The sequence below is a fragment of the Notothenia rossii genome, assembly GCF_949606895.1.
Source record: "Notothenia rossii genome assembly, chromosome: 10".
NCBI classification, from domain to species: domain Eukaryota; kingdom Metazoa; phylum Chordata; class Actinopteri; order Perciformes; family Nototheniidae; genus Notothenia; species Notothenia rossii.
Window position 1 is genome coordinate 22,397,461 of NC_136908.1, and position 15,214 is coordinate 22,412,674.

At 40.2% G+C, this 15,214-nt stretch overlaps 1 protein-coding gene across 2 annotated transcripts in view; it reads right to left on the reverse strand.

Moving 5' to 3' along the window:
• grin2da (glutamate receptor, ionotropic, N-methyl D-aspartate 2D, a) overlaps positions 1–15,214 on the reverse strand; it is a 237,886-nt gene that overhangs the window by 155,180 nt on the left and 67,492 nt on the right. For both annotated transcript variants that reach the window (XM_079655556.1, XM_079655557.1), the window contains one exon: positions 12,669–12,809. In XM_079655556.1, coding sequence (XP_079511682.1) covers positions 12,669–12,809 — 141 coding nt within the window. The remainder of the gene's footprint in view (positions 1–12,668; positions 12,810–15,214) is intronic.

Genomic DNA, 15,214 nt, shown 5'->3' on the forward strand with positions numbered 1-15,214 from the left:
GAGTGGCCATAAAAACAGGTACACATCTAGTAAATCCTTTAGTATAAACCCGAGTCCAATCTGTCACTCTTCTTTGGGAAATTTTGCACAGTGAGCTGCACCTTGTGAGCTTCATATGAATGTCATTATTACAGCATGAGTTTGACTCTTTTCTGTTTTGACGCACGCGTTCATTTCTTTCAATGCACCGGCTCACATTGTGCTCCGCTGCTGTTGTGTGTAATCTGATGGCCGCAAGCTCCAAAATGATTTTACAAGCAGACAGTCAAATCACCGCCAAATCATCGCCATCGTCATCATCATCGTTATCTCTGCCTCTGTCATCTCCATCTTGCACTCACTCTTTCTTTCCATCCTCTCAACTCTTCTCCAGCTCTGCCTGCCAAACTTCCATCTCACACACTTCCTGTCTTCTCAGTCCTCACACACGTTCCCTCCTTTTCTTCTGTCTGTGCATCCTGATATTTGTGTTGCCAGGGTTTGAATGTGTTAGCAGCTGGTTGTTCAGTGGGTTTTTGGCATGTTGGTGAATGTAGTCATGCAGCTATGCTGATGTTTCAGCTGTCAGAGCACACAAAAAGCAGAAAGTCTGTATAATGGGAATTGTTTCGTCGTAAAGAAAAACCTGTATTGTGTCATCAACATTGTTGTTGTGTTGGGATATTCCAACCCAGTCTCACAAAAAAACGTGTAATAACTACGTTTGTCCACAACGTAGGATGTAGTATTTCTACAAAAACGCCTCTGAAATTGTAGGATCCCTACGTTACGTGTTTATTGCTACCCCCTTCCCCGTCAATTTATAGTGTTGGTCCACAGCGCAAACGTATTAGTTTAACAACATTTGCATCTAAAATTGTGGCATAGATACGTTATTTTCCCCTGTGCAATTCTCCATTTACTCAACAATAACACATGATTATCCTTGTGTTTATTTATTTGTTTGATTAATAAACACAAGTTGGAGTCCGTCAGGACCAAGGGTCGGAGCAGCTCATTTGCTTTAGAGAATATTACACCCGGAAGTAAGTATTCTCTCCGCTTCGCTTGACAAACCCCGTGATAGTCCTCAAGCTCTGTGATTGGATGTTTGAGTGTGATCCGAGGGTTACGCCGAGCGTCGAACAGCACTTGAAATGGGATGGAACCATGGCAGACTGTCCAAAACTGGATTTGAATGGGTCCACCCCGTCCCCTCCTCCCCCACACCGTCCCCAGAACTACACATGCTGGCTATTGTATTTCGCAACATGTTCTCTATGGCACATCTCTACTGGGAATTGTAGTTTTAAAAAGACGTTTTCGTATTTCCCATAATAAGGAATTGCCAGTATTAAACTGTGTACATCCCTGGAGGTTTAGGGGTTAGGAACACTCAAATTTAAAACATATAATTAATAAATGGGTGAAAATTGCTTGGGCCCAGGTCAGAAGAGCTTTATTTAACAGCTGGTCTTACTGTATGTCTGTGACCCCTCCTGTTGTTCATTGATAAGCCTGAAACATGCACTTGTCAAGGTTCAGAGGCAAATTTTGCAAATATGGCAGTAGCCATCGTTCATCTTAAGATAAGATATACTTTATTGACCCCAAGTTGGAAACATTTGCGTTACATCAGCATGTGCAACAGTTGTAAATATGCAGTGGTGCTTATTTGTAAATCATTTAGTATAATCACACAAATTATGTGTTTTATATTTAATAATTATGTGTTCTTTATTTATTGATTGTTCAATACCTGACAAGGTCGGAGATGAAAAGCTTGAGTCGCAGGTTCCTCAACAGTGCATTACAAGACATCTATCAATATGTGTTTATACCTCCACCATTAAACTGTTGTATTCAGCACATTTCTTATACTATCTACATACATCTTATAAGAGTATAATACATATGTATAATATCAGTTAAAATAAGTGCTTCAACATAGTTAACATTGCTGGAGGCATACAAAAATATTGATAGATGTCTTGTGATGCACTATTGAGGAACCTGTGACCCAAGTTTTTCATTCATTGCATAACTACACCGTTTGTGTATGTGATATGTCAATAAACCTTAGAAAATCATGAAATCTTGAAAGGGATGTGCAAAATAGTCATTATATACAGTCTTTAATGAACTATTAGTAGTAGAATAACAAGTAATGAATATACTTTATAGGGATCTTATTAATATCTAATAATACAAATAATGAAATTCAATAACATGCTTTAAGCACTAGGTGTCCCTTTATATCAGCTGTGCACCTTTATGGTGTAAATACAGCCTATCTACCAATTTGATCAAATATAAAAGTCAGCCGAATTAGTGTTGATACTGCAAGGAGACGTATTGTGTGAAAAGAAATGTAAGATGTTGTTTAATTGCTGATATATTTATGATCCACGTCACGTTTTCAGTTTTGGCGGCAGTTCCTCATGTTTGTCTAGAAGTCTTCTCACCAGGGCTCTATAAATAGAGAACTACGGCAGATATGTAATATTTAATGCAGCCGAACCGTGTATTACAATTCCGTTATGTGATGACTTTCAAAGAGAAAAGCAAGCACACTCGGAATAAAGTATTATTTTATTTTTTTAAAAATATTTTCGGTCTGTTTCCGGTATTTGTTTATGACGATGAGATGTGAGATGTGAAACTGGGTTGAAGAATTGCACAGGGGAAAATAACATATCTATGACACAATTTTAGATCCAGATTTTGTTAAACCAATACGTTTGCGCTGTGGACCAACACTATACATTGACGGGGAAGGGGGTAGCAATAAAGATAACACCATTAAACAGTTACACAACATAACATAAATAATATCGATAGCAGCGTCCCTAGCAACCACCTTGGTAACAATGAAAATGTAAAATTTTACAAACACAATTTCCTGAAATAATCTTCGTAATAACTAATAAGGTCATGTACATCCACTGCACACATAATCTGAAATAACAACTCATATTTCTAACATCAAATGACATCAAAACGCATTTTAATGGCCAAACTAACTTTAAAATAGGCATTTTCCACCGAGAATAAAACGAAGTTCGGCCATGTTTTTTTTTTCTGCAGGGAGAAATTTGAAGATCACGTGACATAGACACCAGCCATTGGGATGAATGATGAAAAAAAACGTAGGGATCTTACAATTTCACAGGCGTTTTTGTAGAAATACTACGTCCCAAGTTGTGGACCAACGTAGTTATTACACGTTTTTTTGTGAGACTGGGTTGGATATTCAAGTGGTGTAGAGCATCATTATTTTAAATCAGTTGTTTAATCTATGATTTGATTAATACAAAAACAGTCTACTATGATTAATTATTAAGAAGACTTTTACCATGCATGGATTCACTGTGCTTTCCATTTATTCAGTTATGCTCATTCAAACAGGAGTATTCTTTGCAAATGTGCAGCCCCATTAATCAACACCATTTTCAGGTTTCATTCCATAACAAATGATTTCATGGTTTTGAAAGACTTAACTATTGGAACACTACCTTGTATTCAAAACCTCAATTTCTTCAGCAAACAAAGAGAGCTGCATGGAAGTCGTTTTTCATAGCAGCTTCACAATAGGTGATAACATCAATAGTGTGGGGAGTTTTATTCCGAACAATAACAAGCTTTTTGTGTTCGTTCCGAATCAGAACGAGGCTAAATTCTGAATGTGAAACAAAACGCTTTGCCAACATTGTCTTAAAGGAATGAACTGCTGCAAGTCGTTTTCTTTGGGCGTGGAACGTGCGCTGCCTGTAAAGTATGTTCATTCTTCTTCCTTGAGGACAGCAGCTGCAGCGAGCTTGTATTCAGAGTAGATACAATGATTTCCAATCGTACTCCAGAGTCACAGCACAAACGAGCCAAAACATTAACGTCTCAAATGACTCCTGGCGCAAAATGCACTTCTTTACTCTTGCTCCAGCCAAATGTGGCTAAGAGTGATGTATAAATGGTACTATTATACTCAAGGCTTTGCGCTCAGCCCTCTCCTCTACTCCCTGTTCACACACGACTGCGTGGCCACACACAGCTCCAACACCATCGTGAAGTTTGCTGACGACACAACCATCATCGGCCAGATCACTGATTGTGACAAGACGGCGTACAGAGAGGAGGTCGAAATCCTTACATCTTAGTGCCAGGATAACAACCTCCATCTCAACGTCAGCAAAACAAAGGAGCTGATTGTGGATTACAGGAAGCAGCAGATTGAGGGACACGCCCCCATCACCATCAATGGGAATACGGTGGAGAAAGTCAGCAGCTTCAGGTTCCTCGGTGTCCACATCACTGAGGACCTGACATGGACTCTTCACACTACCACCATCACCAAAAAAGCTTGAACGCGGCTCTTTTTCCTCCGCAGGCTGAGGAGGTTCAACATGGACTCCAGGACACTCTGCAACTTCTGCAGGTGCACCATAGAGAGCATCCTGAACTTCTACAGGTGCACCATAGAGAGTATCCTGACCTTCTACAGGTGCACCATAGAGAGCATCCTGACCTTCTACAGGTGCACCATAGAGAGTATCCTGACCTTCTACAGGTGTACCATAGAGAGCATCGTGACCTTCTACAGGTGCACCGTAGAGAGGATCCTGACCTTCCACAGGTGCACCATAGAGAGCATCCTGACCTTCTACAGGTGCACCGTAGAGAGGATCCTGACCTTCTACAGGTGCATCATAGAGAGCATCCTGACCTTCCACAGGTGCACCATAGAGAGGATCCTGACCTTCTACAGGTGCACCATAGAGAGCATCCTGACCTTCTACAGGTGCACCATAGAGAGCATCCTGACCTTCTACAGGTGCACCATAGAGAGGATCCTGACCTTCTACAGGTGCATCATAGAGAGCATCCTGACCTTCCACAGGTGCACCATAGAGAGGATCCTGACCTTCCACAGGTGCACCGTAGAGAGGAGGATCCTGACCTTCTACAGGTGCATCATAGAGAGCATCCTGACCTTCCACAGGTGCACCATAGAGAGCATCCTGACCTTCTACAGGTGCACCATAGAGAGCATCCTGACCTACAGGTGCTCCATAGAGAGGATCCTGACCTTCTACAGGTGCACCATAGAGAGTATCCTGACTGGCTGCATCACGGCCTGGTACGGCAGCTGCACCGCCCTCAATCATAAGGCTTTACAGAGGGTGGTGACAACTCCACAGAACATCACCAAGACGGAGCTGCCATCCATGGAGGACCTTTACTCCCAGCGGTTCAGGAAGAAATCCCTCTGGATTATAAAAGACCCCCATCACCCCAGCCACAAACTGTTCTGTCTGCTGCCGTCTGGTAGGCGATACTGCAGCATCCGGACTAAAACCACCAGGCTAAGGGACAGTTTCATCCCACAGGCAATAAGACTATTAAACACCTGAACAGCTGAAGCACAATCTGTTAAACCCCTGAACTGTTGAAACAACATCCATAATATTCATCTGGCTGCTACTTTAAAATTATTTAACTACTTAGAAATTATTTATCTATTTACCTAATATATCATATTCCAATAACTTGCATATAGACTCTTATTGCACTTTTTCACTCTGTGTTTTGTGTTGCACTGTCGGAGAAGCCTGTGACCTAAGAATTTTATCGGCATAACTACACTGTAGCTATGTTTGTATGATAAATAAAGAACCTTGAACCTTGAATACTTCCTTCAGTTCCAGTGCAGGAAGAAGTGGGACCCTTTAAGTAGCAAGTGTGCAGACGTCAGATGTGTGTTATCTAACTTCACATCGTCTCAGACCCAAAGTCATCTTATATCGACGTTTTTCCTTTGGCGATAGAGTTGGAAAATCCGGATTGGGAACCAAACTCAATGCCAAAACTAGTAAGATAACCAAACAAAATATATAAAATATTGTAAAATGATTACTATAAGCTTATATACAAGATCTGAAATGTGTTTAGCTTAATCCTACACTCTAAAAACAAATGCCTTGGCTCAACAAAGAAAATCAAGGCAACAATTTGCATCAATGTTTATTGAGTTAAGACAACTTCTAATGAAATTGTCTTAAAGCAACAAAGTTATTTGAGTTAGGGGAGAAGGCTTTTCCTCTACAATCAGAGGTGTTTTTAATTACCACTTACTTAATAATTGGTAGCATAAACACAAGTTTTGAAGTTGATTACTCAAAAGATTAAGTTGTTCCGACTAGTTTTACCACATGATTTAAAAGGATTTTTAAGTTGTATGTACTTAATTACCATCATTGTGAACACACTTTTTTAAGTTGACAACCATTTATAAATTAAGATGCTCCAAATATATTGTATTCAATCGTTGTTTTTTTTAGCTTTTTCATGTTTTTGCCTTTAAAAAAAGAAATTAATTGATTCCACAACAAAACTATTTGGCATTTCACTTTTTATTTTGAACTGCAGTTGTTTATTTCAACACATGATGTTTCAATCAGGAGAAAATTCATTTAGTTTGAACATTTATTGACACATGCCATATGATAAGGTGCATGAACACCTGAAATCACAGCTGACTGCAGGAGAGAGGAGAACCATTTTATAGTTTGGCTGCAGCGCGTTGATTGGCTGCTGGAGAATGAGGTGATACGTAAAGATACTGGAACTGGTTTGCAACTCAAAATGTTTATCTAAATCAATTAACTCACATTTTTATCTTGCAACCATGCATTTAATTAAGTGGAGGTGAAAGGTCGCCTCAATTCGTTTTTAGAGTTTATGTAGGGTAAATGGATTGTAATAAGAACCACAATAATAAAAAACAACTTGTGTAAGTCACTTTTTTGCTGCTGGTCAGTTTCAAACAAATGATTCCCCAACAACATGCTAAATATACAAATTATTCTACTAAACTGAGTTAATTCTAGGACACACAAGTAATGTATTGGAGGGGCTATGAGTATCATATACAGTGGAGCAGAAGCACAACATATAGATACATTTTTCATTGGAACATTTACACTTTTCCACTTAATGCCATTTTGGTAAATCCAACTGATATACAGTATACACTTTGGAAATTCAGCAAGAATTGACTTCCATCCTATACCACCGCATGAGTTGCTACTAAAGTCTGATTGGAAAAAGATGTGAATGCTAAAATATTTTCAAGCTGCATCTTTACTCTTCTCAGGTACAAATAATCTAGCAAGAGCCACTTACAGGTCTTGCTCTTGTGATAATGGTGAATAAAATGCAAACTGAACCTAGAATCTCACTGTGTTACAAGAAAGAAACATCAAGTATCAAATACAGAGGAAAGTGTAACAAGCTGTCGTTGTGTTTATTCTTCTTCAGCTCTTACGGCAGTTACCAGCTTGACTCTTTGATCTGAATCCAGCACAAGACGAGCTCATCCGTAAATCCAAACCTACTACCTGTCAGCTCGACCCACTGCCCTCGTTAAAGCCTGTGTGCCCTCTACTTGCCCCTTGATCACAAGAATCATGAACTCGTCCCTCGCAACTGGAACTGTAACGCCAAACCGCAAAACTGCTGCAATAACACCAACACTCAAAAAACCTGGAGCTGACTGAGATGACCTGAATAACTACATGCCCATCTCTAACCTCTCCATCAAAAACCCTTGAAAGAGTGGTTGCTGACCAATTTCAACAACACCTGGACAAAAACAACCTTCATGAACCCTTCCAATCGGGTTTCCGCTCAAAGCACAGCACCGAAACAGCGCTGGTAAAAATCACCAACAACCGTGCAGCTGACTCTGGACTGCTCACCATCCTAATCCTCCTTGACCTCACAGCTGCCTTTGACACCATCTCGCACCCACTGCTTATCGAACGTCTGGCAGACATTGGGATCACTGGTACTGCACTCTCATGGTTTTCATCTTACCTCACAGACAGAAAACAATATGTCCGTCTCAGCACCAACCGGTGAAGCTGCTCCACTGTCTCACATGGTGTTCCTCAGGGGTCATTATTGGGTCCACTCCTGTTTATTATCTACCTAATCCCCCTTGGCACTATCCGCCGTCAACATAATGTCCATTTCCACTGTTACGCCGAAGATACCCAGGTCTACATTTTTCCAGCAAACCCAACACTGCCCTCCCCACAACCTCTCTCACTAACTGCCTCCAGGACATCAGGAGCTGGATGAGCAGGAACTTCCTAAAACTCAACAGCAGCAAAACCGAAGCCCTGCTGGTTGGCACCAAAACCACCCTTTCCAAAACCTCATCCTCCCCTACCTTCAACCTCATCATTGATGGCTACTCCATCCCCTTCTCTGGCCAAGTTAAGAGCCTTGGTGTCATCCTGGACAGCTCCCTCTCATTTTCACCTCACATAAATCACATCACCCGGACTGCCTTCTTCCACATACGCAACATCTCCAGACTCCGCCCATCGCTTTCTCAATCAAACACTGAAGTCCTGGTTAATGCATTTAACTCCCTCTCCCCACATATCCGACAGTCAGACTCAATCACCATATTCAAATCCCAATTAAAAACCCACCTGTTCAAATCTGCCTACTCACTGTAGTGCTCCCCATTATATGTTTCATTTGTATCCACTTGACTGTCTCCTCCATGATTTCCTGTTTGTGTTTTTATCATGTTTTGTTGCCTATTAGCGTTTTCTTTTTTTAACAAATTGTACGGTGTCCTTGGGTGTCATGAAAGGCGCCAAAAAAAAAAAGTATTATTATTGTTAGGGAAATAATTTGCTTAGGTAGTCAACCTTCGACACAGTTCATCATTTTCTCCTCTCAATGTCTCCTTTCCCATGGCATATGTCTACGGCCTTAGGTATTGCTGCTATCTCTTTTAAGGAGGGTCAGCTTGGGCGCATTGTTGTTGCCAGTCTATGACAGAGCACAAGCCGCCATGAGGTAGTTAACTGTTCAGGTACGAAGGTTCCCTGGCGCACATTCTTTTCTATGGACGAGAGCTCTGGTTAGATTCAGGGTCCATAATGTTTAGTCTCACTGATGAAGAATGTTGATTATTACACTCCAAACTAGTTAAAACCTCGAGCTGCAGAAGAGTTCTTCAGAATTGGTTTGGCAACCGCTGTGTCAACTTGTGACACACCACCTGTCATGTCAACTCTCCGGCCAAAACTCCAAATAAATCATCAGTGTTTGACATCAAAGCTCCAACTCTCCTCGTGTCTCTCTGAGTCCTGACTCTCCATTGCTACAGAAGTTTCCTTACAATTATTAAGACAAGTTTATTTGATTCATGCTCTACCTAAAAAGACGTATATGTGGTAAAGGAAGCACTGAAATTAACTCTATCCATGGACAATACTTTTATAATTAACATGACAATCGGGGCATTTACAACATTAAAGGTAGATTACATTACATTGCATTTAGCTGACGCTTCTATCCAAAACGACTTACAATAAGTGCATCCGACCAAGAATATACTGTACAAACTTGAAGAAAACTTGTTACCTTGGTTGGTTATTGGCTAATGGTTACACAAGCCAGAAAATTGTATGTCATCATAAAGTGGCCAAAATCTGATCAGCTCATTTTCAGACAGGTTTTTATATAAATGGATCAGGACAGAAAGTGAGCAAATCTTTTTTCCTGAAACTTTCAGATGCCCTTTACACAGAGGGGACACATGTTTAGGTATAAAAGACAATAATAATGTTGCTTATACATGCGAACAAGGCTACACAATTGTTTGAACACCAAAAGGTTGAGTTTTATTTATATGTCAGCAGTATGAGTACAGCTATTTTTAGTAAGTTGTTCATCTCCCTCGGGAGTAAAACCCCTTTCACGCGTTACAGGTGTCATTCATGCTCCTGTAGTGAGGACTATCAGTGCCACTCGATGAGAGTCCCACGAGTCCCGACGCCTGTCAGCGTGACAGACAGCCCTGCCACTGATTATTAGAATTCAAAAGCCAGATTCTGAAGGGCCCAAAATGTTTTGCCGAGTTTAAAATGAACCTCGACACTTCATTAAACAGTGCAGGCATGCAACCTGTGGTAACCATCCATCTGCAGTCCAACTTGTTGTCTGTGCAGAGGAGATTTCTCGAAGGCTGTCATCAATTTTGTCATATTGTCAATCTGTTTTTCTTTGTGTTGGCTGGTGTAATTTTGCTTTTTGTTGTGGCTGACCCTCCCTAACCTGCCTTACCTGTCTCTGTTTCAGGGAGCTCATTTTCAGTGTCTTTTATATCTATACAGTTAGAGGGAACAGGTGTGAACATCTGGTTCTCAGTTAAATAGAGTCCCTATCTACCACTTAGAAATTAAATGGTGAATTAATACAAATTATAATACGGATTAATTGAATACTCAACTCTGGTCAACTTGGACAGGAGATTATGTTCCCTAAGGCAAGGCAAGGCAAGGCAAGGCAAGGCAAGGCAAGGCAAGGCAAGGCAAGGCAAGGCAAGGCAATTTAAAAAGGTTAGCAGACATTGTTTGGATATCTCTATAGAACTGACATATCTGAACTAGTACACTGAATGTATGACTCATATCTACGTGTGCTGCAGTAACATTTTGTTCTAGCATTTACTTTTAACCTGTTAATGCCAGTTGTTTCAAGAATAGCTGCTGTTCAGGCCCACAATAAGGGCCAAAATGCTCTACCACCTAAGGTACCAGGCAATCTTAAAAGTTCAATACTTTTTTACAGGTTTTTCCGAGAACACAAAAAGCGTCACCCCTGCATAGAAAATATGTTTACCTCAAAACGTTGACATTGATAATGTAGTTTTTTTGTTTTTAAGACTACATTATTACAAGACTAAACTTGGAACAAATTGGAATATAATTGCCAACATTGTAAGTAATACTTTTTTGGCTCAAACATATGACATGGATTAAACAATCACAAACAAAGCATTTATGACTTAGGGAATTAAAATAGATTCTTAGAGGTATGAACTTGAGTTGTCACAAAAATGCAAACAGACACATCTACGCATTGTAGCTATTTAAATAATCAAGATAATTGCTAATTGCAGCAAATTAACACAGACTAAAAGAACACTTCAGCTATCACATTTATTCAATTATCTATAATTATTGTGAATTGTAAAATCTATAATATTTAGAGTTGCAATGGCGATGGCAAGGCATTGCAACAATTATTATGTAAAACAACTTCAGAAATATGAACCCAGATCACCTCTGATGCAATAATCGAAAAAATGATTTCTGATTCAGTTGCATCTTTAAACATGTACATTTAAGTCCCACATAATGCCCTGCTTTTGCTTTTACACTTATCATGCAGGGTTTTTGTTTTCTGAACGCCTCTTCAATTACCGTTAAATGCGAGGTCTAAGAGCCAGAACATCTTTGCCGTTCTCTCTTAGCTGTTCATATGAAGCAGTGAAGGATCAAGTGCCTTGCTCCAGGGCTTTTTTAACTATCTGTTGAGTCCAGGGTTCCTAATTAAATTGTAAAACCCAAAGTAAAAAGTGCCCTGCAACTGCATATACACGAATATAACCCTGAATAATTTTTTTTGCAAGAGATACAGTAAACAGTACGACCGTAATAGTAAACAAGAACAAATCTCCAGAGCCAGTCTAGCAGCAGGTAACCAAACTGCTCCTGTAACCCTTTGCTGCTGAAAAAACCTGACTCCTCCAGTCAATCACCAGAGGGGATTGTGTGGGAAAAACCCAGAAGCTGTCAATCAAGTATTCAATTAAAAGATGGACTCCTCTGCTCATTTTCCTGCGCATATTTAAAGTCCCTTTTACCCAGAGGGACTTTAAATATGTACTGTATATGTTGGGGAAAATGAACAAAGGACAAAAGTCCTATCAAATTGGAGGCGGGGAGCTGGTTCAGCCTGGCCTTCAGCCTTTGAAGGACACAGAGCTATGGGCCACATACTTGAAATAAAACAGCCTCTGAAACAGCTTATTTTCTGACCAGCTTTTAAAATCTATTTGCCATTGTGCATGTGTGGTAAAGAAAACAGCACATGTTATTATCAGACACTAAAGTTTGGTCAATGCCCCATGGCATCTTTAGCATCTGTATGTAACGCAACAGGCTTTCAACTAGTTCCACTGTTTACACATGTAGAACATCGTTAGACACACAGAGCTACTGATGTTATGTTAATAGTATGACAATCTGTGTTGGTTGGTCAGAAATTGTGGTGAATGAATCTAAGAACAGACTTTATTCAATGTTCGTGTGCTTTGTGGAACTTAAGGGCAATGTTAGTAATTTTTTACATCAGTCCTTTGTCAATGCATTTAATCTCAAACACAATATATAGTTTTATTGTGTGTTGCCAAATGTAAACTTCCTGTACACAAATAAAACGGATCCTATAAAAGGTGCCAAGAGCGTGACAGTATGAGGCACTGGGTCCAAGTTGACTTGGAAATGTTGTTGAATTTTCAGGATTATGCTTAATCTTCTGCATTAACACAAAAGAACAGCAACACAACAAATCTGTTTCCATTTGTAGCCACCATGTGGAGCTCAACCTGTAAAACATCACTATAGAAATAAAACAGCTGTTTCTAGGCCAGAATGACTCAGCTCTCTGAATGTTAAGCCTCCACTGAAGCTGTCGGCCACTATTTGCTTTTCCGTGCTGTTCAGCTGTTTACTCTCTCACTCAGCTGTATGTCAGGAGCCGGTGCGAATGACAACGAAATTCAAAGTCACCCTCTGTCCTCCCCTCTCTATCCCTCTCACCTGATTCTGTCTGGCACCCTGTGGGTCTGGTTGCCGTCAGTCTGGCAGTTGCCAGCATACTGCGCCCGGCTGTTGCTCCCCTGGTCCCGCCGCAGAGCCATCGCCCCGTGGGTAAGCACAGAGACGCCTTTGGCAATGCGCCTGCAGGATTGGAGAGAACAATGTAAGTCAAAAACACTGGGACATTTTCAAAGGTCTTTTTCTGACAGTGCTAAGGTCCAGGGAAATACAGCAGACAGAGACAGTCTGGGTGGAAGACAGTCATCACTGCTTGAATGAGGGCAGTTACAATGGAAATTCAACCAGGCTCAAACTTAATAGCACTAAGCACATGGGGGGAAATGAATGGACCCCTCTCCTTTAGATTTGAATGCTGATGGGAAAAAGAAGAACACTCTTCTTGGCAGTTCAGTGTGTGACTTTTAATAACATGAAATGTTTTACATGTCCACTGATATAGAATTAGACAATTTCTGCAAATTATGTTCTGGGGTAAGGGGTGTGCACTTGATCACACAGAAAGTAATGAATCATGATTAAGGAGCGCAATCCAAAATTGTATTATCACCTTAAAACGTGACTCATCAGCATTAGATCGGTTTCTCTCTTTTTAGCTTTTGCATAAATCATAAGAGACTGAGTAAGATGAGTGTGCTGTCAGGATTGCTGGGTGTTACTGGGACACTGTGCCATTAGGGAAATACATGTGTTGCTGTCATGCTAGTAGTGAAAGGATATGAACACAATTGATAACAGGAGAACATATATTCCTTTGAAAAACTCTAAATTGATGTACCGGTAATTAACATATTTGTAATTATCAGGCTAGCCATCTACTTAAAAAGAGGAACCTTTGGTAGGTCACTACAAAAGCAACTTGGCTTTCAAAGCATATTGGAAAAAACAGTGCATTAGCAACAGCTAACTAGCTAGCTAGCAACCACCACATCTATCAGTATCAACACAACAATAATGCGGTTGAAGGCTTAAGTTTAACATTGTGCTGAACAGTTAAAAGCATGATAGAGAAACACGCAGCGAGAAAGTCGCATATCCAGATACACTGTACTATAGAAAAAACAATGATTTTGCTAGCAGCCTGTTTCTGGTGACACATCTTGGTGTGATTGGCACCTTAGGTGGTAGTCAGTGAATATTTTAAAGTTGTCAAAGGTATCTTGTAAACCTGTATAATATATGTAATTACTAGTCAGCGTGTTCCTGAACAGCTGATAAATGAGACCCATCAAGTTACATTCCCATGATACATCATTTGTTTTTTGCTCACCGCTTTTGGCGCCATATACAGCTGTAGTCTGATTGGTTTGGCGTTTAACGAGACATTTAACGAGGTTAAAGTGAAAATAACTTGAGCTTACAGAACAGATTCTGAGACAATTTTGAGCGGTGCATGACGCAGAGGATACTTTTGCCAAGTCGACGCCATTGTCCTCTCCAAAGGAATACAATGGCAGCGTCAGCGCAAAGTCATTTTACTGCACATCGTGAATGCAGCTTCAGTTTGATGACAATAACCCTCTGGGGGCAACAAACAATATAAGTAAGGTTCCAATCTGGCAGATATCTGGTCCATTTTTTGTACTCATTGTCTAATTAGCAACTTGAGACAGAGAATGGAGAGGAGTTGAGAGACAATGCATGGATTGTTTCACAAGCCAGTTTAAATCAAACTTGCTAAATAATTGTCAGAAGATAGCAGATGTGTTTCCAGATTGCATTTTGGCAAATGCCATCAGCCAAAACTGTGTCAAAGATGAGTGGTCAATACTATTCCAACTACAAATGGAAGACAGAACGATTCCGATACCAAAATATTGCCCTACAGAATCTGTTCATAGAGATTCATAAATGAATAACTGATAGTGAAACATACATTTAGCATATTGGGCCAGTTAACTAATGTAAGCAGGAATTCAGTACAATCCTGAACATCAAGTTCTTCAACATGTATTTATGTTTCAAGTTTGCTTCAAACTAATAAATAAATATTAGCACACTCACTTGCTGTCTGTCTAAGCACAATTTAATAATAGATCAGACTTTGATCTGCAAAAAGCTTTGTATGGCTGTTGAATCAGCTCTTATTTGTAAACCGCTGCAGAAAAAACAACACCAGGCACTTCTTACATCTTATTCAACTAAATAGACATTTATAATGTAAAATAACAGTTGCTGCTTGAGTCCCTATAAGGGTCAAATGATAGCAAGGTCCAATGATCGCACATTCTAATGATCCCAAATGTATAAAGCATTTCAATGCTTCCAAAATGTACTGCATTTCCACTTCAAACAGTCTGGTGGGGCAGGAGATGAAGTGGCGAAGGACAGTTGAAGAGAGTTCAAAAGTGCGCTGTCCATAAATATGAGGTAACACCAATTCTGTCCTCTTCACAGGTGTCCTCAGAAAAGTAAACAGGGGGTACTCAGTTGTACTATGTTGCTACTGCCATTTGGAAAATGGTGCTGGTATGGTAATTTGTGACCTAAAAGAGCTAGGCGGTGCAGTTGGGTAAGGCTTTGCTCCC